Source organism: Ascaphus truei, chromosome 3 (assembly GCF_040206685.1).
Source record: "Ascaphus truei isolate aAscTru1 chromosome 3, aAscTru1.hap1, whole genome shotgun sequence".
Classification (NCBI taxonomy): Eukaryota; Metazoa; Chordata; class Amphibia; order Anura; family Ascaphidae; genus Ascaphus; species Ascaphus truei.
In genome coordinates this window covers 324,674,539-324,701,765 of record NC_134485.1, presented here as the reverse complement: position 1 = coordinate 324,701,765, position 27,227 = coordinate 324,674,539, and the positions used below count along the sequence as shown (strand labels likewise).

Sequence of the window (27,227 nt, the reverse complement as noted above, 5' to 3'; positions counted from 1 at the left end):
ATTTGGGATTATGTAAAGAGGGTCCTCTGCAGACTGGCAATGACCTGTGTCATACTGTAAGTGTTGCAGGAGTGGTTTGAGAAATGCAGAACCTTTTAACTGCTTGGTACGGAGATGGTAATCTAAGCTCCTGCTGCTGAGACAAATGTTTAACCCCATCAGTGCTGGGGGGGTCTTTTTGGCTCATCACCTAATGGGTTAATAATTTTAAGTGACACTTTACAGCCTGAAGAAAATAGCTTCGCAATGTTTTCGAAAGTAGTTCAGATACAGCAGCCATATTTGTCCTGGGGAAGCGCAGATTTGTTGTAGGTTATAACTTCTAGCACTGGGGTGCTCAACTCAACAAGGCTCCCCTCCCCCTTCCCAGCAGGTCCAGGTTTTCAGGATATCCCTGCTTCAGCACAGATGGCTGGTTCAGAGGCACAGTCTTTTTTGTGTTTTGAAGCTGGGATATCCTGAAAACCTGACCTATTGGGAGGGGGGGGGGGACGCAAGAGAACTGGTGTTGTGCAGCCCTGTTCTAGCAGACCAACAATCGTAGCTGGCATTATAGCGCGCACATCCTTCCGAACCTAGGTTTCATCATGTCCAGTCTTTTCTCTTAGCAGAAAGGAAAAAGGTATGTTTATTCATGTGCTGACAATAGGCTAATTTTATAGATGTTATCAATACCCCACGTCTTGGGAAACGCTCTTTTAGCTATTTAATCTCTTTTAGCTATTTAATCTCATCAGCGCATTCGTTGACCTTTTTTTAATTACATTACTCTTCGTTCTCTTCCGTGGTGCGTGCGTGTTGTGCTTTTACGGGCCCTGTTTGCCATTTCTGACCATTAGTTTGATTTTTCTTTGCGTCCTTGGAACTGAGTTTCTAGACCCTAAGAAACCGTGCGATGGGTGGGTTACAGGGGCTGCCAGAAAGGGGTTCTGGTACCAAGGCGGTAGATGTAAGTAATGATCTTTTTATATATTATTAAAAAATAATAAAACATTTTCCTCCATGACTAGGCTAGTGCCAGGGTCTGAGGGTGGAGAATATTTTGGTATTACCTGGACGGTAATAAACACAAGGGCCTTACAGCCCACGTCATGGCAGAGCTAAGCAAAAAAAACAAATCGGAATAGTCATTATAAACCTTGGTAGGAGCAAAGGGTTAAAAGCAAAAATGGAGACCCAATAGTCTTAAGGGTTTACAGTGTGTAGACTTTAATCTTTATATTGCACCAACCATGTTTAAAAACAGTGTCTCCCCCCCCCCCCCCATCCCACAAATACTTCGTAGATTGAGGTGAAATTGGGTCCTTCTGTGCTGAGTCCTGTGGCATGACTTGCTGTTCATGTTCTGCTTCCTGTAGTCATGCTTTGTAAGGCCTCGGATAGAGGGGGCACGTGCCTGTCGCTGTCTGTTTTTGATGTGGACGTGACGTCACGAGGTTGATTCGCCTTCATTGGCTGAACCGCTCACATGACCCAGCCGTCGTGCGGTTTATTTATTTTTTTGCTCGGCTCAATTCTGTCAGGCCGTTGCACGCTCTGTCTTGCCTTGTAGAGGTGTGACCTTTTTGCTCTGCGCGGTTGCAGTATAGATGGGGCCTAAGGCCCGTAATAGTGTGCGTGCTTGCTCCGCCGTGCGTGCAGCACTTATGATTGGCTGTGTTAAGCCTGACTTTATATACTACGGCATTGAGCCGGCAGATCGGAGGAAAGACTCTGAATAGTCTTCTTGCGCTACTGCTGCGTGACGTCACACTATTACCCAATCAGAGTGAGGCTGCAATTTTATTGGCTTTGAGATGTGGGGAATTGCTATGGTCACATTTGGATTTTTGGGGGCGAGGAGGTTCTGAGGGGTTCAAATTACTACATGTGAACGGGACTTGGGAGAATTGTAGGATGTTGTAGCTGCCTGGGGTTTTTTGTTGTGGTTTTTTTTTTTGTTTTTTTTTTTGTTTACTGCAAAGTGTATGAGGGGTGCATAGGTATATGTAAGTGTCTGCCTTAAAGGGGCATGTGAGTTTAGGTGTCAGGGGGTTTTTTTGTTTGTTTTTTCTTAAAGTGTTTTCGTTGTGTTCTGGGGGGAAGCGAGAACTTGTCAGCAGTTTGCATGTATATATTGTCCACAATAAAGAAATAGGAACGCCTACCCGTTCGCGTCATAGCCACGCCCAGCTGTCGCTCACAGCACAGACCATACACACAAAAAGTGTGTTTTACGTGCACGCGCCAACTATAAAACAAACCTAAGGCAGACCAAAAGCATAGCTAGGTGTAACCTCTTCTTTGCCGGTGAAGATTGGTCCCCTGTAAAGATGTGTAAAATTGGCCAAATTTGGCTCACCTATTTTTGCACTCACAAAATGCTTGAGCGAGACATTTATTTAGTACATTGACCTCCTGATTACGCACCCCTGATGTAGGAGTGCAACGTGGGGGGCTGAGGCCGCGGCAGTTGGAGGCCCCGTGCTTCCCAGAAGACATTTAAAATAAATGTCAGGGATCGCACAAGGCCTCTGTATAACTTTTTTAGCTTTGAGTTTCAGTGACTCATCTCCATGGCAACCGGCATCACATGACCCCGCAACGTAGTTTGACACTGTTACTATTACAGTACTAGTCTAACTGCTTGCAAACAGGCAATTTTCGCATGATTTTCAAATTTGGGCAAAGGGTTTGCATGTTTTTGGTCTTCCACTGAGAATGATCAGTGATGTTTGCACTGAACTGCAGCCCTTTTCCTTTAACAGATCAGATTGTCATATCTGCAGTCTGCATGTGAATTCTTAATGCAAATGTCCAAAAGTAAAATTTCCCTTTTTTTTTTGCATTTGGTTTGTGTTGACTGGTTTGGCTGTCTACCATACTGGTGAGAAATCCTTAGCAGTTCATTTTTAACATTTGGTTTCCTAATTTTAATATAACTTAAATAACATCTCATATTTTGAGCTACTGAGTCTTTAAATCAACAGGTTTTCAAAATGTCCGTACTTTTCCTGTTGTACTAGGACACAGAAAACAACAAAGGTTTGTTACTGAACTCGCAAGACAAGCCTAAATGCCTCCATGTTGTGTTTTTAATTTTTTTTAATTTATTTTCGTTTAATGACGTTCAAATACTGCACAATAATATAAACTTGGCTGTGTCTTCAGTTTGAGAGGCGCGGTGATTTTGAAGTGTTGAGATTGCATCAGCACTAACTGAACGAGGCGTCTGCTGCTTTTCAGACCTCACAAGCCAGCCAATGTATTCTTTACAGGGAGATTTCGTATGGAGATGTTGGATCTTCTAATGACTTGCATTGGGCAGAGGATTTGCTTCAGAGTGTAAACATTGTGGTTTTGGTGCCTTGAGGTTGTCTCTTAACCCTTTGGGTGCCCCAGGATGTAGTTGCTATATCAGAGACTGACACAACGGGGGTCCCCATGACGTGACTACATACTCAAAGGGTTTTTTTTTTTTTTCTGGGTTGGCTCGCGTTTTGCATTCTCGTGAAGCACAGGGTGTGATATATAACCAGTAAGGGGAGGAGGGTAGGGTTCCTCAGTGTCCTGGAAAATGGCTGCCTCGGTCATGTGACTGCTTTGTGCCGGATGGACTGTGGCACTCAGGCACCATGACCCCTCTAGCATTGAAAGGGTCTTAACCTCTTAAGCTTTAAAATAGCGTTTTTTGGGGAGTTTTCTAAACACTGTTTAAAACATGTGCTTTCGAGCTGACTTACCCAGGATCCCCGTGATGTGAGATTCCCCTTGGCAAGAAATACATACACACACGTGTGATGCAACCAACTTTACTGTAATAATGATAATGCAGGGCAACCTTATCACTCTATAATGCAACGTACACACTTATACTCTAACGGTATAACCTTAGTGGCTTGCCCACTCCTCAGGAGCAACGTCTCCGTCCCCTCACCACGTGCCCCACACACCGTGTCCATGTATAGTACTATTTGTATAGGCTCAGTTCTTTAACCAGTTGCTCAGTGTTTCTAAAGGGTTTAACCTAAGGCGGGATCAGCGCCTGATGACCGGTGTTGGTGCACTTGATGTTATAGTACCTTCCGGTCACGGCGGTGACCGGTACCTCTTCGCAAAGGGTCAAATGAATCCACGGTCTGTCTCCTGGGTCTTAATGTCCAGCAGTCTGGTCCCAGACGACTCGCCAGCAAGCCTGCTCCGCACGCTTGTCCCTTTGTCCCTAGCTGTCTACACAGTGAAGGGTGATGCTCGCTACCACTATGGGCGTCCCTAAGCACAGCAACCTTCGGTGACTTCAGGGAACACTCCTAGGGGCCTACGGGGTAGCCTGTCCTATGCAGGTGGGTCACTGACCCCCTGCACCCAATCTACCTCTCTTCACCTCCCGGATCCCCTCTGACTAACTCAACCTAACACCTGCAGCAAACACACTGCACTCACACCGTACCTGCAGCAACCCACTGCACTCACACCGTACCTGCAGCAAACGCACTGCAACCAACCTGGTACCTGCAGCAACCGTGCTGCACACACACACACACTGTGCCTACTTGTCAGCGCACACAGCACTAACAGCCGTGACACTGACAAGACTACACACTCCACACACTGCTACGGGCAGGGTCCCTAACCTAGGGACCGTCCCTCAGTACTTACTCCCTACCCTGGTGGGGATTGGGACCTGCCTGGGATCTGGGGAACTACCTTACCTGGTGTAGGAGCCACTCGCTCCCTACACCCTTCCTTCCCCTTCCTGCTCCCAGCTCCAACTGCCGTGACACCAAAGCCCGTGAAATGTATCTATCCCAGCTCCAGGGAACCCTGGCCTCTCATTGGCCACTTGGGGACACCTGGGGTGCAGGGCTCTAAGCCTCATGGGAGTTGTAGTCCCACAGAGGCCTCTGCAGCATTGGGGCCGCGTGCGCGATTCTCCTGCGCATGCGCGAGTCCCTGATGGCCGCCGCAACCCCACACCTTACTGCGCATGCGCGACCAAAGCGCACGCTCGCGCAACCTGTCATGGCGGCCCCCGCTAGCCGGGTGCGCCTCCGAGGACTCGGAGCGCTCCCTGCTCCGGCCTCCACCTTCGCGTTGTGCCGGCGGGTCCGTCGCTGCCTCCGGCGGCACCCGCGATCGCTCGGCAAACTCGGAGGGGGGTCTCTGGGAGCAAAATAAGACCGGGGCTACACTTGCATCTCCTGCTGGGCACTGTCCATTTTTAAAGGTCCCGCTGACCAGTAAGAAGCTGCAACATAGTCCCTTGTAGAATCCTATTGGCCCACAGGGCCTTCAAGCAGAAGTAAGGTACTTGTATCTGAAGGTGATGCCGGTATCTCCAAAGAGCAGTAGGTCCCCACAGTGTTGCAGCTGAAATTAACACGGTTTGGATTCCGAGACCTCATTTTATTTTTGTTGTTTTTAAAGGCAAAGCTCCTTTAAGTATCACGTACTGGTCCAGATGATCCCCTCCCCTGGCAGAGCAGCCTGTGGTGCTGTGTAAACTGTAAAATCATCTTGCATTAAAAGAGAATGATGCTGTCCCACTAACCTAGTCTAAAACAACCCCCCCTCCCCCAAATAATTCTCCCCCATGCTAATCCCTCAACACGCTCCATGCCGGAGAGAGCGTGCCACAGTTCTTGCAGCATCACATGATGATTTGCATGATTGCATAGTCGATCTTCACTGGATGTCACAAGAGGGTTGCAGCACGCCAGCCTGTGACAACCTTGAGTTCCCTTATGACATTCACGGGATAAGTGTTTGGGAAATTATGTATAATATTAAATTGTACTGCATTCTAGTTCAAACCACCTTATCCTTTCCTCTTAAGTGTTATCAACCAGCCCAAAATGTATGCGTTGCATTAGATTTGCTTGAGGTGCAATAGAAAAACACACACTAGAACAGTTTTAGTGGGTGTGTGTGTATCAGTTTGTACAAATTATTAAATTGTTGGCAAACATAACTGCAACGTTCAGAAGACCCCACTGTATGTTTAGTTTGAAAATCCCCTATTTGCTCTTGTGCTAGCGTGCAATCTTGTGCAGAAAGAAGGGGCCTTGAGCATATACCGCCCTGCAACATGTTATCTTGTGCGATGATTGGCTTGCATTCAGCCTTCTTTCTGCATGGGGCTTATCTAGGCCAGGGTGGCTGCTTCCACCAATATTTACCTATTTGCTATAAACCACCTGCAGAGGGAGGATCTGCTGAGAGCAACCACATGAGACATGGCAGTCATATCTGCAATTCTGCTTAACCTGTTTGCTGCCAGAAGGGAAAGCAATGCTCTGTGATGGAGAGATTATTTGGGAGAGGTTAAATGTGAAGTCCTACACTCTGTTCTATATATATAATTTTTTTAAATTGCTAGTTGAGCCATGGCAGGAAACAGTTTATTTCAACGTGGCTGAACTCTTGCCAATTTCCTAACTTGCATCTTTTTAAAGGGCAATAGCAAAATGACAAAGCATGCAATAGTTTGCTCCAACGGATCAACAGAAGAAAGGTATCTTAAAGTAGTCTAAATCATTAACATTTCTTTGATTTTTAGAGTTTAATACATTTGCAAGTTAGAGACAATCCAAGCAGCTTAAAAAAAAAAAAACATTTGTTTTAATACAGCATTTGATTATCTTTATTGAAAAATTCATTGCCTAACCTGCCGATCGATTTTTTTTTTTTTTTTTTATCTTAACGGGGTTCACTAAATGGCTGCCTTTCCGTTTCGACTCAATCCTTCAATCAGTGTAACTCGGCAACTGCAATGTATTCTTATTACTAAGGTAACATGATCTATTGTTACAGTTTGCAGCTCAAACTGCTGGGTATATTGGCAACACATGATCACAAACAGGAAAGTGTTACAAATATCTTGCACTGTTGAGGTGTGCTAAAGCCTGCTACAAAAATCAAAAGATGCTCGGTGTATTAACTCGATGATGCAATTTCAAGAGTTGAATTATAAAATAAAAATATAAAGGTCGTAACTAGCCAATACTACAGAACTGATTTATTTTTATTTAGAAGCACATGTAAGATATTGCTCCTTGAAAAAAGTATGTTCTGTTTTCTGGAATATATCACCTAGTTTTTAAGGTCTTGTATTTAGATAATAAAAAAAATTGAAGCCAATATAAAATACTTTAATATAAAAAATGTGGAGGGGATGTTTATTATACACCAGCTTTTCTCCAAAGCAGGGGTGGACATGGCATTCTTTGGAGTGGGAAATTGCTGCTGCTGCTGCTTATGCAAATCTTTTATCTGCCTCTGGGTTTTGTATGCACTGCTCTTTTTAAAATGCACCTATTCCCGACAGGAATTTGTCAACAGTGAGTGCGCGCTCTTCCTCTTAGTGTAAAAGCAGATATGAATAAAATGGCTGCACACAGCAAGGAGCTTTGCATGAAATCCCTCCCCTCTCTCCCTCTGTATCTGGCTCTCTCTCCCTCCTAGCTGTCTGTATACCAATATCATTCTACTGCAGCTCTGTTGGTGCAATAAGCCTTCATTACTGGCCCCTCTAGCAACAATGGGTTACACACAATGTGTGGGAGACACTTCCCGGACTCCATGTGACATTAGCCTTCCCAATCCCTGCCCCCTCCCTACATATCTCATTCCCGGCATCAGCTGCTGTGAAGCTCTTGGTTTTGTACCTTTTTAAAACCCAGCCGCCCCACCCTGTGTCTGTCTCCAGTGCAATGTACTTGGCAGCGCCTGTGCTTTTTGTTAATGGTTCACGTCTCTTCTGCTGCCTTTATTTTCAGTTAAAGGTGCCACAGTCACGTTACTTTAGGCCTCTTGTTGAGGGCCATGGTTTTGTTTGTTTATAATCCTATAACCAGAAAACCTTTTTGAGGATCTGTGGTGAACTTCAGTGCTAGAATCCTGTTACACCTCGCCCATGGAAGGGGTTAATTGCATTGTTGGCCTGGCAGGGACTTGTATTCAGAGGGCTGCTTGTCTGCCTAGCATTGTCTAAAATCTGCAAAGCTGTAACTACAGTTGGGGATTCTGTTTTTTTTCTCGTGGTCCTTTATGAGGTTTTATTTTTGTGAAAGCAATGTTTCTGTAAAACAGTAAATTTTATTATCTGTTAAGGGCGAAAAAATTGGCACTTTTGATTTTGGTGATTATCTTCGGGTGTTTTGGCTATAAACGCAACACAGTCTGAAAAACTGAGGCCAGGCTGCCAGAAGACCTCTAATTCAATAATAAATTATGCTTCATTTGTGGGGGTGGAAGGCGGGGGGCTTCAGTTGCTGGTGGGGTGTGTTTTTTTTTTTTTTTTTTTTTTTTTTTAATCATTTTGAAGGGCTAGATCAATCTAATGTTTCTATTGTTAAAACGTAAACCCGGCATCCTTAACTATAGTACATCTCAGCCAGCAGGTGTCAGTTGTGCGCATACTGTAAGTGCTCCCCCATCCTTAAACTTGCAGCGATACCAGCACCCCGTGCAGAGGTGTATAATCTCCTGCGAGTTTAAAGCTCCCGCATCACATGGGCCAATAGGCAGCCGCATCAGATGATGTCACTGTATTCCTATTGGTCTGTCGGAGCTTTGAAAAGCGGCCACTACGTGATCCCTGCTCCTGAGTGGCTACGGGCTCCCCCTACGGAGGTAAGTCTCTGGAAGTAGGGAGTCCCCAGAGCTGAAATTTAATGAGGTTCAGCTCCAATCCCTGCCCCCGCCCCCCTAACAATACATTCAGGGGACTTCCGGGAGGTAGCGCTCTAAGATGGCTGCATTTCTCAGGAGCTCATGTTCGGACTACTAACTGTCCGCAGACATCGCTGGTTTTCTACAGCAAAAGTGCAGATTAAAAGGCATCGCTAGGGAGTGAACCATCAGCCTGCTTTACGGAGACCATTAGTCCCGTAATATAGTGTGCACGCGGCACTTATTGTCTGTGTCCTGGCCTAGCCTGCTATACTTCGGCCGCGTGCGGCAGAGTACAGCAAAGATGAGAGAATTTATATATTCGCGCTGCCACGTGACTGCCAAGCGCGGCTGCGGGGGGGGGGGGGCAGAAAGGAGGTGAAAGACAGGACCTAGCAGCATGAGCATCTCGGGCTTGCCTGATATAATGGTCAGCCAGCCATTTACAGGTCTAGCGGAAGCACTCCCTTTCCGGGCACATCTGATCAGTAAGTTTACCTTACTAGCAGCGAGCTCAGACTACGACTTCAATCCTGAGCCGCCACATATCGCCGAAGCATCCCCAGCTCAGCCCTGGTCCAGTCGTATAAGTCACTGAGCCAGAAAATGATCACTTTCAAATCCTATAAGAGAGAGGTTTATCTCTTCAATCTCGACAATTGTTTTTTTTTTTTTTTTCAAAATGCTCCAGAGCTACCCCCGAAAGAGGACGCGCTGTACCCTGATTACTGACAGCAGTATGGAAATGGTGGCACATGACCGCCTGATTCCGATATACAGAGGGGGGCAGGCCTTCATGGTGGATCCGCTCGCTATGGACGCTCCTTTTTCCTTCAGGAATAACCTCCCATATTATATAGACAATCATTTAATTCATCACTGCGACAGGGTTAACGTTCAACTCTGCATGAGCTGCAGTGTCTATGTGGATATAACAGGTTTCCTTATCGCAGGGTCCTAGACACAGTTGTGTTCCTGTTCTATACTGTTTTATAATGTTATGTTTCCTTAATGCCCCCACATGACTGCTCACCTTGGTGAAACATAAGACTCTGGGAGAAGTTCACTTTATCTGTTTATTGTTCTGTTAAATGTGTTAAGCCTTACTGCTCTGGAGACTATTTAACTGTAAATAATGCTGAGGATTTAATATTGGTTTCTATTATCCTGACACATCAGGTAACTCCAATATATGGGGGCCTTTAACATCCGTTAGCTCTCCCAAAATCTCTACAACCTCAGCTTACAGTCATCATATTCTGCCTCCCGTCTCCTAACGATGGGATCCCGTCTGTACTACGATTATTATTATTATTATTATTATTATTATTATTATTATTATTATTATGATGATGATCCGGTTTGTTGGTATCTTAGTAGAAATCTCTTCTCACAATATTTTCATCCCAGCCAACTCTGCGCTTAGATGCTTGCAGTGCAAGCAAATTTTAATTTGTCGTCCAAGCGCGTCATGTGAGCAGTTCGCCCAATGAGGGCGAACCAGCTCCGTGACGTCATGGCTGCGCCCCACCCCGACTCGCCCCTCCCCCCGCTCGCTCACCTAGCCAGCCACAAATCTCCCGGCCGAGCAGGGCGCGTGACATCACCGCGCTCGCTCCCTGCCTGGCCGCAGCCTTGCAGAACCTTTTTGGGGAGATTTCGAGGGAAGTCGCCTTTAACATGCACTGGGATGAGATGTGTCAGAGTAGGTAGAAACGTTTGTAGACCGGCTAAGTGGGACTGCACCATTAACGCAATATGTTGCTAGCACCTGTTTCCTCAGCTGAGTGTACGTGAAACATGCCATGTGGGAGCAGCTGACACTAATAAGCAGCACCTCCATATCTCTTCCATGTGGAAAAAGATGCAGGCGGCTCTGGTGCAGGAGCAACCGCAGCAATAAATACAGCCGAAATACTAATCTCAGACCTCCCCACCACACTACAAAATGAGAACCGCTAAATGGGAATCTTAATCCTCATGGGTTCCATAAGAAATATCCAGCGCGCTTTCACTTGAGCTCATACAGTTACTAATAACAATCAGGCAGCAACATCGTTGCTTCTGTCAAGAGGAAATGGCAACAATTTTTATATGGTTACCGGAATAGTATTAACTGATCTATTGGAGAGCATGGCCAATTTCCTATATGTGGAAGACTGTTCAAGACTAAAGCTGCCCCTTGCCCACCAATGCTATAAAGTCGATTTGCACAAATCGTTAGCGGAAAAGCCATATTTCGATGTGTGTATGTGTTCATTAATCTGCTTTTGCAATGCATGTCCTATTACTAGTAAACTAATAGCAGTGACCTGTTTAGGGGATTAGGTCTAAGTAATTGAATGCCTTTATAATCCAATAATTAACTGAATATTCCATTTTAACACACGCTGCCCTCCATTTTTCCTTCCCAATCACTTGATCGGTCCTCTAAATGTGAGGGCAGACGACATCATTATATTATAGTGGGGATAGAGCTAACATTTGAGAATTGGCGTACCCTCTTTTTAAACCTAATTATACATTTTGCAATCCAAGCAGCAAGCTAGGCATTGTTCAACACGGTTGAAAGTTTCTTGTAGCACCAAGGGGGTGATAATTAGATCTCCTAAATCTCTCGTTGTCCCTTGCTGAAATCCCTCTCCTGGCTTCCTATTAAATCCTGTATTTACAATTCTCCTTTTTAGGCTATACACTCTTCTGCCGCTTCTTACATCTCAGCCCTAGCTGCTCGCTATACACTATCCTGACTTGCGTTCTGCTCAAGGATGTCTTCTCTCTAACCTCTTTTTGTATCTAAAGCCCTCTCCCGCCTAAAACCTTTTCCCCCCCTCGCTGCCCCACACCTCTGGAATGCCCTTCATATCTCTCTCCTTCCTCCTTTGCAGTGAGCTTGACCCCTTGCACACGCACTTACCATAACACCCTCCTACTCTGTTGGTTCTTACCACTTTGATTGTAAGCTCTTTGGGGCAGGGACTAATTTTTTCCTATTGTCTGAAGCGCTTATTCCTTGTTTTCTATTGGGTCATGTGCATTACTGCTGTAAAGTGTTCTGTACCTGGGTGGAGCAACATAAATAAAGATATGCATACATTTTATTGGTGTGGTCCCTCAGGACCAAAACCAACGACGGTGACCTGTTGAAGGAGTAAAATCTGGGCTATTTGACAAATCGCACTGTATTTCCTCTGTTTTTTCCCTTGTGTGATATCACTGAACAGCAGTTTTTGCACAAGGAACGCTCCCTTGTCACACAGGGACACGATGGAGTAGAGATTGAGTGAACACTTGATTGACACAGACTTCCACATTCCGAGGCTCATGAAAAAGCATTTCTTACATTCCAAAGTGTGTGAAACCGACCAAATGTTTATGGGAAAAACAATCTAATAGCGTGAAATAAATTACAATTTGTCGAAGTTAATTTAAAAAGTGTTTCTCTTCCCCCATGGTTAAGAACTCTTTCACTGAGGAATCAACTGATGACCATGACTAATTCTCACAACACATTAAGTTAACTATTTTCACGTGCTCCTTTCCTTTATCCAGCCCTCAGGCGAAGTCATGTGTACGTTGGACTCGAGTAATGTACGTAGTAACATTCCTCGGCTAGCATCACTGACTTGATCGGATGCCTGCTAGTATATGATCTGGAGCAGTATCAGCCCACATCATTTTTTCTCCCTAGAATGCTGCAGTGTATCAAACGCTCTTGTTACTCTTCTGAGCATCTGCCGTAGGTCAGCAGCACGCCAGGCAGGGGCCTCTTATGATATTCTAAGATCATGAAGGTTTTTCTCTATTTCCAGGGGAACATACCGTTCATTATGGGCTCAACTGCAGCCAGATATGCCTATGTAATATATATATATATATATATATATATATATATATATATATATATATATATATAGTTTTTTTTTTTTTTTTTTAATGATTGCAGTGGAATACAATGTACACCGCACTGTACATTTAATTGTGTAGGCAGAGCTTACAATCTAATTTCATGTACATAAAAGCCCATATCACTGTAGTGCATGTGCATTAATATATAGTGACCTGAAAATCGGTGAACCCCTCCAGTGCCAGGACATGGTTTCTCTTGTGACGCTCTCTGTACATAAGGCTATTGCTCATATCTAGGGCTGAATGAAAAGAACTCCTTCTTTCCAGGAAACTTGGGTTAGCGTTCAGAGCCATGTGATTGCAGTCATCATCACATGGCCCCGAGCCAAATGTCTGGCATTCTAAGCAGTGCCCTATTGAGAGACACTTCGCTAAACAAACTGGCATCAGCTGGTCCATATAGAAATGACATTAAGATGCCATATACTGTTGTAGCTTTGTCGGCATTGAATAATTTAATATGAAAGAGTATTGGCTCCAAAAAAAGTGAATACTTAGTGACTTTATGGTTCCCCAGAACACCGGAGAACCACCAGCTCCAAACACATCACACCGCATTTAATTTGCTGATACTGTTGATTAGAACAGGGACTTCCAATTGGCTTTCAAAAAGATCTAGCTCTTTTTATTTATGGTTTTAACACATTCACAGCCAGAGGGGCCAACAAACTCCTTGCTTTCATGAGGGAACTATAGCAATTTTTGCCAGTTTACTATGTTACAGGTCTCCAGAGTGCGGCAGCATAGCATGCATATTGCATTTAAAATGTTTGAGTACTACATCGTAAATCCTTTGCTTATTAAGTTGGAGAAAATGCATAATCTATGATCGGAAGGAAGAGGGTATATTAGAGTTTTATTTTAATACATATAAACAGGTCAGTCTATCCCTATTTCCATATTTGTACCTTGGCTAGAACTTTTCTGTAATGCATGTAGCTGTCTAACTTGCACTGCCCTACAGTACAATGGCCAAGCTTCACATCCGAGCTTGTGGATCTTCCAGTCACGTCTGTATACTCTTGGTGGGATCTTGTTGTATTAAAGGAGCTCCTCACCTTATCAAATTAACTTTGTAGATAAGGTTATATGTAAATAAAGGGTGTTTGCAAAGCCAAGGGTGTTGCTGGGAGAATATTATTACTCATTGTATCACAATGCGTTACCAGACACACTTTTTTGTGTGTGTGCACTCACACACTCTCTCACACTCTCACACACAGAAAAAATGTCCTTTCATTTGGGGGGAGGGGGAGTGGAGAAAAACAAGTAAACAAGTTTTAGTAAAAAGTTCTCGAGGGCCTGACTTCGTGACCTTGGGTCAACTTAAATGTAATTTAATGAGTACTGTATGTAACTTGATAAATTAGACTGCAAGCAGCACTTTATCACATGCTTGTGCTGCAATTGTTTTGGGTGCTTTTTACCAAAAACATCTCTACTCTGCTTCAAAATAAAAAATAAAAATATCCATCCTTTTTTGTGGTTATTCACCCCTCTTTCAGACATTGTCGCTCCTCTGAGCATCACTACCTCATCAGAAGGGACATTCCTTAGCCACAGCAATTTCCACTGCCATTGTATGTATGATGGCGGTATAGAAAGCTGTACTGTACATTAAGGCAAAGGATCTCGACTTCCGTACTCAAGCCTCCCAACAGGTCAGGTTTTTTTTAGGATATCACTGCTTCAACACAGGTGGCTCAATCAGGGGTTCAATCTTTGCCTCTTATCGAACCACCTTTTTTGAAGCTAGGATATCCTGAAAACCTGACCTGTTGGGGGCTTGATGACTGACGGGAGTTGAGCACCCGTGGGTTAAGGGTCACATGGATAAACCAAACCTTTGATTTAGGTTTAAAACTACTTTTCAGTTGCTTGTACACTTTTAGGGATCAAAAAAGCTTGTACATCAACGAAACTGCTTTGCAAAGTATATATTTATTACATTATCTAAAAATGGCAGCGTTGCTTCATTTTGGGAAACATGGGCCACTAGTTGCTGGACTAGTTATTTCTACTTCAGCCTTTATCCTATTATATAAAATGGCGAGTCCAAGGCAGGAGAATTCTTCATGTCATGTGAAAAAGTACCTGTCCTTACTTGTATCCAGACTTTCAATAACTGACACTGAAATGGAGGTATCTGGTTGTGCGCTCACATTTGTACCTACCATCTGGTAGGGCCAGATATTTTAGTTTCAATTTGCATATTAAATTTAAACAATCTAATCCCTCCTTGTATATATTTAAAAAAAATAAAACGAAAAAATGTTTTAAATATATACAAGGAGGGATGCAAATCAGTCTAACTTAATAGAATACTAATGTTCAGAAGATGGAATACTAATGTTCAGAATAGGGTGATGGTGAGAAATGCAGGATAATATTTTGGAAGATCTTTCATTTATACAATGAGGGCCAACTGGTCCAGCTGTTTACCTGGCCAACTACAATCTTTTCTCATCATTCCAACGTTTGTGCATTTGGCTTTAATAATACAATTTGATGGTTTTAAGATTTTGATTGAATGGAATTTGAGCGTTGGCTAGAAGTTTGTGGTAGATGTAATTTTACCAAATGGGAACACACAGCTATTAAACAACTTCAAACCACTGATAAGTCTATATAGACAAGTCCAGTAATCTTGAGAATAGTCTCTCTTCTGTAATGGGGTTCTGGATGTGTCCGCTCCCCAATCTGCTTCTTGCTTCCTAAATCTTCTATGTGGAAAGATATTTCTGCAGTCAAAGCTTTTCTTGGAAGTGGCTAAAGCTTCGATGTGGGGGAGGGGTGGGAACTGCCTTTTCTCATGCTTTGAAATAGGTTTGGCTGGTTGTGTAAAGGTTCACACTGAGCCCTTCTGAATATCATTTGGCAGGACATAATCTGTATGCTGCTTGCATTGTACACGTTATTTTGTTTTTTTAATTTGGGGGGGGGGGGTTGGGGAAGAGTAGGGTTTGCTAGTGCTTGCACTTCAGTAAGGTTGATTTTTGCCTATTATCTGCTCTGTATCATGAAGGCAGTGGCCTGCGAGGGGTACTTTGCAAATACTGCACTGGTCCTCTTCTATTTGTAAAAGAGTTAGGGGGTGTAGTGGATGTGAGCTGAAGAGTATTACACTGTCTTTTGTTTGTATGGCAAATTCACAAACACCACAATGTATGTTGCTCATCTGTCAATGCAGTCTAGCATGTGCACACCTTAGACCTGCTGTTATCCTTGTATAAATGTGCTCCTACTGACCGCCATGCTTTCCTTCCTCCTTCAGATCTGTGGCATAGCTCTCATAGGGCTGGGGATCTTCTTGCAGATCCAACTCAACAGCTCAATGATCATTAAGAATACTTCGTCCTCCGGCGCTCCCATTGCCATCATCGTGGTGGGCGTCATTATTTTCTTCATCTCTTTCTTCGGCTGCTGCGGTGCGGCGAAGGAAAACTATTGCATGGTGACCACGGTGAGAGGGGGGTTAGCCGAGAGGCAAGCGGGCACAAGGGGCAACATAACTACTAACAATTTTTTTTTTTTTTTTAATTATAAACCAGAACTTGTCATTTAAAAACCACCCCATTACTTTACGGTAAAACAAGAACCCTTCTGACATTTTAGCAAACATCTGTAAGCCTTAAAATTGTATCTAAAGAACTTTGTTACCATATTCAAAATGGTAATGGTCTCCTGCATTCAAGTATGTTGCCTATCATTTTAATAGTATTATGAAAAGCTGATGGGAAAGTGGTCCAATCCATGTGAAGGGCCTTATTTCAGAAACCTGCTGGCCATACTCTGACCGTGTTCCAGTTTCAGACGGGATATACTGTAGGCACATGTCAGCTAGTGCTGTATAATAATTATATTATTTACTTTCCCCCCCCCCTCCACCTGGTCAGTTTGCAGTCCTGCTGGTCTTGATATTCCTGGTGGAGATTGCTGCTGCCATCACTGGATATGTTTTCAAAGACAAGGTAACTGCTTCTTCTCTCCTCCCTCACTTACGCTTGTCATTACATCTGCTCCCAGTGCTGTGCGATTTCAAATGCTGCAACACATTTGCAGTGGAAGGGACTAGCCTGCCTACTTCTCACCCCCACCTCCCCCCGTTTCCCTTCCAGCCCTCTGACCCTTTGGATTCCCCATGGTGTTTTTTTTTTTTTGGGGGGGGGGAGGGGGGAGGAAGGGGGTTCAAAACTTGACTGATAAGTGTGCAACAACCCAAATCTTTATTACACTGGGAGAGCATCTTTTATCACTATTAATGTCTTTGTTTTTATGTACTGCAAAGAAACGGTTATTTGCTTGGATTACCGGACGGAGGGGGAAGTATTAAATCATATGGCGAGCAGTGCAAGGTCACATGTTTGTCGCCCAGCACTGCCTAAGCTATTCACGTTGTTCCCTCACTATTTGAGTATACTTTTGTACTGCCATCTTCCTGTGTTTTTCCACCGCTCAGCTTCCTCCTCCTTTTTTAGGTACGCTCAGCGTTCCAGGACTCCTTCCTAGAAAGTATGTCCAAATACAATAACACCAAGGATGTAAAGGACGCCGTTGATGCCTTGCAGAAAGATGTGAGTTGTACGCTTGCGTTTATACAGCTCAACCCCGTTAAAATGCGAATCCGCTTATAACGCGATGCAGGCGTGGTTCCCAATTTTCGTATTTATGAATACTTTACAACACGATTATTGGTATCTGAAATACTTTATTGTACAATGCATACAATTGTACATTATTCCTAACGCGATCCGCTTATGTGATTCTTTAGACCCCAAGCACAGCGTTGAGGGGATTGAGCTGTATTTACATTTTTGGGGGAACCATTTCCTTACACGGTTTGTTTCGTCTCAGTTTCACTGCTGTGGTGCCATCAACTCGTCAGACTGGACGAAGTATCCTCCTTTCAATGGCACAAACATTGTGCCCGATTCGTGCTGCAAGAACATCAGCACAGACTGTGGAAGGATTCCCGCCAACATAAATACAGTTGTGAGTAGAGAAGACATGCAGCCTGAGCAGTGGTGACTTACAATGAACAGAATTGTTCTACTTTTTATGTCCGGACTAGTGCATATTTAGGTGGCACAAACTACCAGTTGCATTGCAAGTATAGCATGTATGTTTGTCTTAAAGAAACCTACTCTGTGCAGTCAGTGCAGTGTTTTAAACCAGGGGAGTGTATACATGGTGTCAATCCTCTACAGCAGGGGTCTGCAAACTTTTCAGTGTGCGGCCTACCCCCTTACCTGGTGTCCGGTGTCTTCTGACATGTGACCCCCCCCGCGGCGTCATTTGATGCCGCGTTACTGAAAGCCACCGGAGACCAGGTAAGAGAAGTTAGAGGCCACGCGCTCCCCGGCATTTAATTTAAATGCTTTGGGGAAGAGTGTGGGGCCTCTAACTGCTGCACTCCCCCCAGTTTGCGCACACCTGCTCTATGGAGTGCAAAATATTGTCATGCGTGACTGCCTAAAAGCCTAGAATATAAAAGCTCACGGTAGGAAATTAATCCCTGCCCTGAGGAGTTTACAATCTAAGTGGCATGCTGTGACATTAACAGAGACTGGATAGTTTCCAGAATAATCAGGGCCCAGGACTCCAGCCACTACCTGGGCCTCTGGACGATTGCTGAGCTGTGGGTGGTGCTCTGAGGCAGACTTGCTCCTCCCCGCAAAAAAAATAAATAAAAGAGCAGGGAAGTGGTGGTATTTAGGAATAGGGCAAAATAGCGTAACCTGCTGCCAAGACTGACCCTAAAAGGTTTTTGTTGTGGTCAGCTGGGGCTGGGCATTCTCCACCACCACACTATCTTCAATCAAACGGCCAAAGAACGCAGCGCCCTTAATAAAATGTAACCTGCATATATTGCTCAGAAGGTGAGACACACTACCAAAGTGGAAATAATCCGCTAAATGTGTATATATCACCAAAAGGTGCACAACATCAGCACAATTTCTGAGATCACACGTTCACCAAGGAGAGGGCATTCTTATAGTGACTTAAATACAATAAGAAAGGTAATAGCCCGTTCTAACTTTTATCCGGGCCATAGTGCCAAGCACTGATCAACTGCAAGGCCCAGTAGTATTCAGGACATTTTGCATCATAATCTCCTATAATTATGGAATATCAATTTTATATTTTTCCCAATAGTCCTTTGTAATCCTTGGGAATTTTAGTTGCTTACGTTTTTTATTGTTATAATTTGGTAACATTTTCAGGTATTTAAGCTCAATCTAAGTTTAGGTATACAAAATGTAATACCAATGTTAGTATTCATTTAATTGTTGTTGTTTTTTTTTTATATTACATTTTATGACTGAAACTGCATACATTTTTCTTTAGAAATCTCGCTCCTACCAGCATTCCTTCTTTTATCTAATCAGATCCCCAATTATGCACCCGGGTGTCTTCCCTTTTCTTGCACTTTTTATAGGGGGCTGAGATTCCCCCTTTTCACATAGGCTGCCGCAAAATGTAAATGTCTATATATAGTTCCCTAAGAAACTACTACAGTATAAACACTGTAGTTAATATATTAGTGCCTTAATTCTTCTTTTTACATTCTCCACCACTTGGCCTGGGGTACCAGGTATCAGGCCGAGCTGGCCACCTCCTGCCAAGAGTAGGAGAGGGGTGTGGCAGCATTTGTGCAAAATACATGGCAAGTGCAAATATGGCCGTTTCCTGTGCAGTAACTGCTGCTCTGTATAAAGGCAACATCTTGTGTTAATGCAGATATAGGTCATTTTTATATCGATTTTATCTCTGCTTTTAAAAGTAAGCTTAAAAGTAAAAAAAAAAAAAAAAGTCAAACCCCATTTTTTTTTTTTTTTTTATTTTTTTAAAATCAATTGTATTCCCCTCTCAGGGCTGTGTGGAAGGTATTAACAGTTGGATCAAGAGAAATGTAGCCATTGTGGCGGGAGTGGCCCTGGGGATTGCTTTCTTTGAGGTAAGATTAACACTATTTCTCATCTGTTTTCTTTTGCACTACAGCTGTGTAGTATAAATATGTAGAAAGCTGATTGGTGCATACAATAGCAGAATGGAATCTGTTTCAGAGTTTGCAGCCGCAGTAATACCACCTAAATATTGCTGAATTAGCCCCGGCATTAATGGCCAGTTTCAACCCAGCCTGCTACAGAGTAATGCACTGCGTAGAGCGGTTATAGGATTGAGCATTGCTTGCCCCTCTGACACTGTTCACACACAACAGGGATGGGATACAGCAATGTTTTAAAGCAATATTCCACCTGGAAGATGCAAGTAGGGAGCAGTATGTGGCCGCAGTTCGCACTACCCGTGCAATGCTGTCACGAGTGTCCTTTTGCTACTTTTAATACTTTGAAGTCCATACAGCAAGAACCGAAACGGCAGCAAATGGGTGATGCCACTTCAAATGGCAATGATGCTTGTTTTATTTCATGTTGGTGCAGAAAGTGTCAGCATAAAATGAGCATTGTTGCTAGTTGACGTGGCATCACCCATGTGTGGCTGGTTTTATTATTCTTTGTGGGATAAACCCAACAAACATGTTAATTAGATCTTTGCTTTTCCCATCACAGTCCATTAGTTGCCAAGCCAGCCCTCTTCTTCCTCCCTCTCCCCCCTCTCTCACCCTCCCCTTGCAGAGTTCAACATTGTAATCCCACAGTGCTGGAGATTCTTTCCAAAGATCTGTTTAAGGGAGGTGATAACATGACACTGAATTAGGGTGACCAGATGTGACTGCCCCCCCCCCCCTTTTTTTTTTTTTTAGGGGGGTGCTGTCCCTGTTTTCTATGCCACTGGCCACGCTTGCACGATCGGCGCTTACTGGCTGCTCGTGCGCCTGAGCGACCGGCAAGCGCCGATTTGCGCATGCGTGACATTTGTATCTGTTTTTGCTGGGACAAATATGGTCACCTAAATGGACGTTGAATGGACATGTAGAATTGATGGGGAGTTAAGTTAAGATTTTGTAGGCAAGTCAAGTGTGTACACCAGAAATCGGGTAATTATGAAGGCTACTTTTAACCCTGGTAACCATGGCAAGCATACATTTTTGCGGTACCAGTGAATACCACAACACTGGAAGTATTGAGTATTACTATTGAGACCTGCTATTAAAATGTATATTGTGGGAACATTGATTACATCTATACAATGGATGTTTTTTGTCTCCCCCCCCCCCCCCCCCCCCTCTTCCTGTTAATCCTTAATTACCCTATTGAATCAGTCAATAGAAACTGTGCAATGAGGTTTAGGCTGCGGTCCCAGTAACTGCCACAGCGCGCGCTGTGCGTGTAAGCACCGCCCCTCAATGGGGCTGGGCCCAGTAGTCACCTTCACACTGAAGGTGCAGCCGCGCCGTACTGCAAGGTTTTTTACAACTCCATGAAATTGAGTTTAAATATTGCGACGGAGGCGTGGCCACGCCCCCACCGGCGGTTCACCCAATGAGGGCGAACCAGCCGCGTGACGTGATGGCCACGCCCTGCAAATCCCTGACCACACCCCCTCCCGTCGCAAGCTCCTTCTCCTGGAGACCGCAGATCGCGGTTAGCGCTGTGCACGCGCAGCCCCCCGCCCCCGCGTCACAGTCATGACTGGGACCGCAGCCATAGTCTTTTATTTCCCCCTTCCCTCTTCCAAGGTTTAAGGCCGACCTTGAAAAGTGTGGCTTTGTTCATGTGATTTTTATGCCAGGGTTTATACTAACAAGCTGTCAGTTGTTGCTCCATGGCCCTTACTCAATGTGCTATGAAGCGGCTTGCCAGGGCTGCTGAAGAGATCTTCTTCTTCTAGATACATGGAGCTAAACTCTTTCCCAGCACAGGGAAGTACCTTTACATACGGTGCTTTGTGTGTGCTTAATTATTGCACCACCGATATAATTCTCAGTGTCGGTGCTTCACTGCCGTGTTTACCAACCACTGCTCTCTGAACTAGCGGTGTGATTCACCGAAAATAAAGCTGGCCCTGTACGATGATGGGTATTCGGTTGGGATTAGAATAACTAACTACTGAAGAATTTTAGTAAACCATGGCATGTTTGTTAAAAAGATTTCATCGCACTGTAGATTACTCTTATTTTTAACTTGATCAATGATTTTTACAATGAGCTTTTATTCCTGGGGTGGGGGTGGGGGGGGAGGCCAAACAGAATTTAAAATGGCTGCCAGCCCCACTTGGACATTGATTTTCAAAGCAGCTCATCTGTGGGGCTCAGGATGAAACATATTTGATTAATTCCTTTTGAATGCTACCTGGTTGGGTGGATAAAGTGTGGAATAAACGGCAGAGGTTGACATGTGAACATTGCAGACATTGGGTCCTTTTCTAATTAGAAAATGTAAAATAAAGTTGGCCATCCTGCTTTTTAAAGAGCATCACAAAATCCCTCTCCAGATGAATCAATTTTGGGGGGGAATTCGCACCTTTTAAAACTCTCTCACCAGGGAGAGAAGGAACTCCGGTCATAAACTCCAAAATGTATTTGTTTCCATGTAAAACATGAAGCAACACTCCCATTCTCTCACACACCTACAAGGAGGTACGGTTAACCAGTGCATTTCAGAAGAATTAGGAGAATCAGGGGAGAAGACCCGTTTCTGTAACTGCTCTGAAATGCTGAGAAGGGTATGAATGATGAACTGTGAAGTGGATTTTTTTGTTTTTTGTAACCTATGTGATCACAGATCCTACAGCTGTAAAAGATATTAAACATATGGGTGTACTGAAATCTATTCCGGAAACATTAACAAACCTGTCAGAGCAGCTAATCAGAAATTAATGATTTTTAAAGTAGTTTTCTTTACTTTAAATTAATCCCGTTTTAATGTTTGGAAAAACACTCTTTTCCTAATACCATTTAAAATGCATTTGGCTCTGGGGAGATCTCCATTTTGACCTTCCGGACACAATATTTTAACTGTTCATCTCCTGTGCGAAACTCATACGACACACCTATGAGCACATGACCTGCATACGGGACGAGGGTTAATACATGGCTCTCTAACTGGCCCACTTTTCACTTTTATTTATAATTTTTATTTTTTTTATTTTTTTTAAGGTCCCTCAAATTAACAATATCTCCTCTCAATCTGTCCCCATATACCGTCTGTCACAAACAGCACACAAGTGAGCACATGACTTAGATATGCAACCAGGGTTAATATACACGGCGTCTCTAACCAACTCGCCTTTTTCCTCTGCAAGGTACTTTCAATTCGTTAATATTAACCCCTTACTCTATTGCAAACTTATCTATCCGCTTCCACCACCCAATAAATATGTAAATATATCTGTCAGGGTCTCTGGTCCCTGTGTATTATATAAAAAATTACTATGCATTCTTAAACATCCGTTGTAGCAAAATGTGTCCCCAAATATAAATACTCTTCAAAGCGTGCAAACAGTACAATCAAAGCATTAATTAAGAATTGTTTAATATATAAACACAGTGCTTAAATTACAGAAAAAATTACATGAACATGGTTGCAATAAATGCAGAAGAGTTTCTTAAAATTATTAAACAAATGTAGTAGAGAGCGCAAGACCCTCATAGTGTAGTATTTAAAATAGTATGTTTATAAAAAAGATATGCACATACAAGATAGTAAAATCAAATAGGCATGTAGGTCTAATAACCACTGTCATAGAGACTGTCCCACGTCTGCTGCACAGAATCCACAGGGCTAGATGGATGTCCTCTCCCACTGGCTCTGGTCCTGCTTCCGGAGTGTCACTGATGTTTACCTCCGTTCCTCCAAGGTGGCCGTAAAGCCGAATCCAGGAACAGCTTGCTCTATGGGTCTGTAGATCTCACTAGCGGCACGCCCACACATGCGTCTGCCTTCCGCCGCTGCAGGGCGATACTCTGTTTGGGGGAGTGAAGTCCCACTCTCCGATTTGGCTGGATATCGGAATAACAGCCGATACATCCACAGCCTACAGTTGATCACAGCCCTGACCAGAGGATAATGCACAGCCGGGGTTTGAGTCTCAGTAATAAGAGACAGTGTAATGTGGATGAGCTTTAGAGCTGTGTATGTGTGTCCAGGGAAAGCTCAACTGAGCAACGAGTACTTAGTGATGTGTATCGCAGTACTCAAAAACCCGACACGTTTCATGATGCTAGGTCACTTCAGGTCTACTTTTCACAATTTAGGTCCTTAGTGACCATTGTTACACGTTACACATTTGGTGCACTTGGACATATATTTTTGTCTTCTACATGAAACAGAAATCCCTATACAGTACATTACCATGCGTCATAGGCTTTTCCTCCAGAGAGGTCACTGGGATCAGACACGAGTTCACCTTTCTATGCCAAACACGCCTCTGAATTATGATTTTTTTTTTTTTTTCAAACATGCCAACATTTATGCCCGGACCTTCTTGCATTGAAACGCACAAGACCCACCCCTGTCATGAATCAGCCGTTTTACGGCTTCGAAAAAAAAAAATCCTCTAAAAAGACGTTTGAAATTGTGCATAAATATATTAAATACTTCATATCTTAATTTCTCTAATAGTTTGACAAGCGTGAGTCATAATCGACTCAGGCGAGTTTGACGAATGTAACAAGACTAATTTGGACCGGCGTTCTCCTAAATTTGAGTGACAAATTGATATCTGCCCCTTATCACCACCTAGACATGAAGGGTCTGGCCTTATTTTATTCGTCTCCTTGCAACGATGACAAATATCTAAACGTTATTATTCAGAGTACATGTTGGGTCCAGAATCCCATATTTCATATCTTTTGAATGGTAGGGTTAGTCACGCACCTTGGCACTCTGTAAAACCCTTCCAGGAACGCTTTGACAGTCCCTTTACAAGTATCCTGTTTCCCCCAAGTGTCGGAAGAACCATTATTTAATCCCATCTGTGGCAAAAAAATACCCTCATCTCTAGATTTCTGTCCCATACAACAGTTCACTTTTAGTGGGCCATCGTTGATACCTCTTCCCCGCCCCTCCAATTAAGCCCTCTGTAGATCAGCACACCCAAAGGGTCTTGTAATTTAAGATAAATGGTAACCACATTAACCCCTGAAGCACCAGCTTGATTAAAATGGGCAAGAGGAGATCTCTGAAAGGAGATTTTTAGAGGTCGGGGGTTTTTTTTTTCCTTGACATTAATTTTTGGAACACACTTGGCTTAAAGTTATAATATACCAGAGTGTCGGCTGGATGTCCTGGGTGACCATTCCTTAGACAATCTGTAAATATACAGAGCACTCCACTTTCTATTACAGCATTAAACAACAAATGTTACTTCTCATCACTTTCATCATACCCCGGAAATTAACATTTGAATCAAGTCACACAATAGCAACAACATTGATATTGAGAGACGGGGGAGAAAGAGAGAGATTTCAAAACATTAGAATTTCTGGGCACAAACTACTTAAAAACCATGTTTAGTCATTGTAATCAAAGCTTTCCTTCACCATTTCCAAATGGGTAGAAATAGTGTAATAATAACCACCTGCATATTGTATACTCGCGTATATGGGATGAGTTATTAGATCCATGCTTGTCCAGTCTTGCCTCTGGACCAGAGACTTCTCTAGGATGTCTGGATAAAACTAATGCATGTGCACATGGTTGAATGCACAATTGCATGTGAGTAGGATGTTGGTAGGTATGCCCAGTAGCCTAACCAGGCTAGAACATCTATTTTGTCAATTAATAAAACGGGCTGTTTTGTAAAACTGCTCAATAAAACACCCTATACCTCCTTTTTTTTTTTTTTTAATTATGTTTTAGATGTGTATTTACATAGTACATAATGGACCTACCATAGTGTAGGACCAGAAGTGTTAAGTGCTGAGGGGGAAAATTTGCAATTAAATTGGGGTGGCCATTCCTGAATTTTTGGCCCACTTCAGGTGGTATTTGGCTCCATTCATTGACTTTCTCTGACAGAGAAACAACTTCACAGCTTATTGGTTTGAGGTCTTTCTCCCTACCAGTGCAAGTATAGAGATTACGCATCTCCATGTAGCTAAGAGAAATGACTTCATTATAGACCTATTGATTATTGGTGGTGAGGAGGGGGTGCTTATAGTACCTTTGCCACCATGTTATGTCAAACATCAATGGGACTCCCAAGTAATACTTCACCATCACTCATGTCTTTTGAAATAAAATATATATTTCATTTTATCACGAGTGTTCACTGGGTTTTCACTCAAACAGGATGTGCGCTTGAACCTGCCTTATTTGTCCTTGCATACTGGCACGGTCTGTTCTCTTCTGACTCCTCTACTCTGGTCTTTCCTTTAGATCCTGGGGATCATCTTTGCCTGCTGCCTGATGAAGGGAATCCGCAGTGGATATGAAGTCATGTGATTTGATGCATTGCAAGAGGATTGCCGTGATGTCACTTCCTGTGTCGCCATAGTGAGGCAGGGAACAGCATATGCCATACCTGACCCAACTATGGCAAAGTAAATGGCACGTGCCATTCCTTGCGATGGCGTGTGTATTTTTGTGATATAAATACTCCTGCATTGCCAATCCATTGTTTTTATTTTTATATATATCTGGTTAATGTTTTGAGCGGATTGTGTAGTTTTTTTTGTTTGTTCTCTACTTGGGGATCTTTTTGGATCAAGGTGTTTTTTTGTTTTTTTTTTCGTTTTTTTTTTCTTTCTTCCTTTAAAAAGATAAATATAAATATCTAAACGTTTTTATATACATTATGATCTATATTTGGAAATGACCTAGGAGAAGGCAGCCATGCAAAAAAGTGAAACTAAAAGGCTTTTATTGCTACGATTTCGTTAACGCGGTTCGGTTATCCCACAACTCCTGGGACCTTTATGTATTTTTAACCCATTTAGTGCCAGTTGCTCCAGTAGATTGCGCGGAGATGGCACTGAAGCATTCGGTTTATTTGCTTGTAACCGAACTAGTTCAGCGCCCCTGCTACGCATACTGCAGCACTGTGACTTCTCATGGATAAAAACATAAAGCCACGTTATATCAGATCATGTAGAAAAATGTATAATATGACTGAAGAGGTTAGAGCAGATGGCAGTGTATTCCTTCAGTGCCTTATTGCAGGGTTAACCCCTTTGCTGCCTCCAGTGGTGGCATAGTCGGTTTGAAAAACAAATTTGCTACTTGTATAGTTTATGTAAACCGTGCCATAAGCGTGACTTTAAGGGGGTTAGTGAAGCCTCTCAATGCCTCTTGTTCTGTGAGGGAAGAGCATTTGGTGGTCTCTCCTCTCACACCTCTGATGCCTTTTCTGTCATAAATTAGTGTCCGACTCATTGTTTTTACAGAAGAAGCACAAGATGTAAATAACAAAAATAAAGTGATCAGAACGGCACCCAAGACCCTGTGTGTTTATTGGTTCCTTAAGGATTGCCCTGAAGGAGCGCCCTTTTCCGCCATAGGCCTTGGTTAGGGCCTGGAGCAGGTCTTTAGCCTCAGCCTCTTCATGGCACTCAAAGTAGTCGTAAAAGGTTGGCGGCCATAGACATTCCACGATTCTTTGCCTCTTAACCGCAGCCGTGCATGTCCACTCGGGCAGTACTTGTACCGCATGGTCGCGCCATTCTTCAAAGGACTCTTCCCCCTGTGGGGTGGGCTATAGCCCAGGAAAGGCCTTCAACTTGCGTTACGGTTGCCCCAGGGCCAGCTGACCTATCTTTTTTC

The 27,227-nt window shown here is 43.4% G+C and overlaps 1 protein-coding gene across 1 annotated transcript in view; it reads left to right on the top strand.

The window, feature by feature from the left end:
* Positions 1-26,898, top strand: part of CD63 (CD63 molecule) — a 38,685-nt gene extending 11,787 nt beyond the window's left edge. Inside the window, exons 3-8 of the mRNA XM_075591288.1 lie at positions 15,836-16,024; positions 16,458-16,532; positions 17,040-17,135; positions 17,416-17,553; positions 19,436-19,519; positions 25,845-26,898. Of these exons, the coding sequence (XP_075447403.1) occupies positions 15,836-16,024; positions 16,458-16,532; positions 17,040-17,135; positions 17,416-17,553; positions 19,436-19,519; positions 25,845-25,910 (648 nt within the window). The 3' untranslated portion in view covers positions 25,911-26,898. The remainder of the gene's footprint in view (positions 1-15,835; positions 16,025-16,457; positions 16,533-17,039; positions 17,136-17,415; positions 17,554-19,435; positions 19,520-25,844) is intronic.
* Positions 26,899-27,227: the final 329 nt, after the last annotated feature.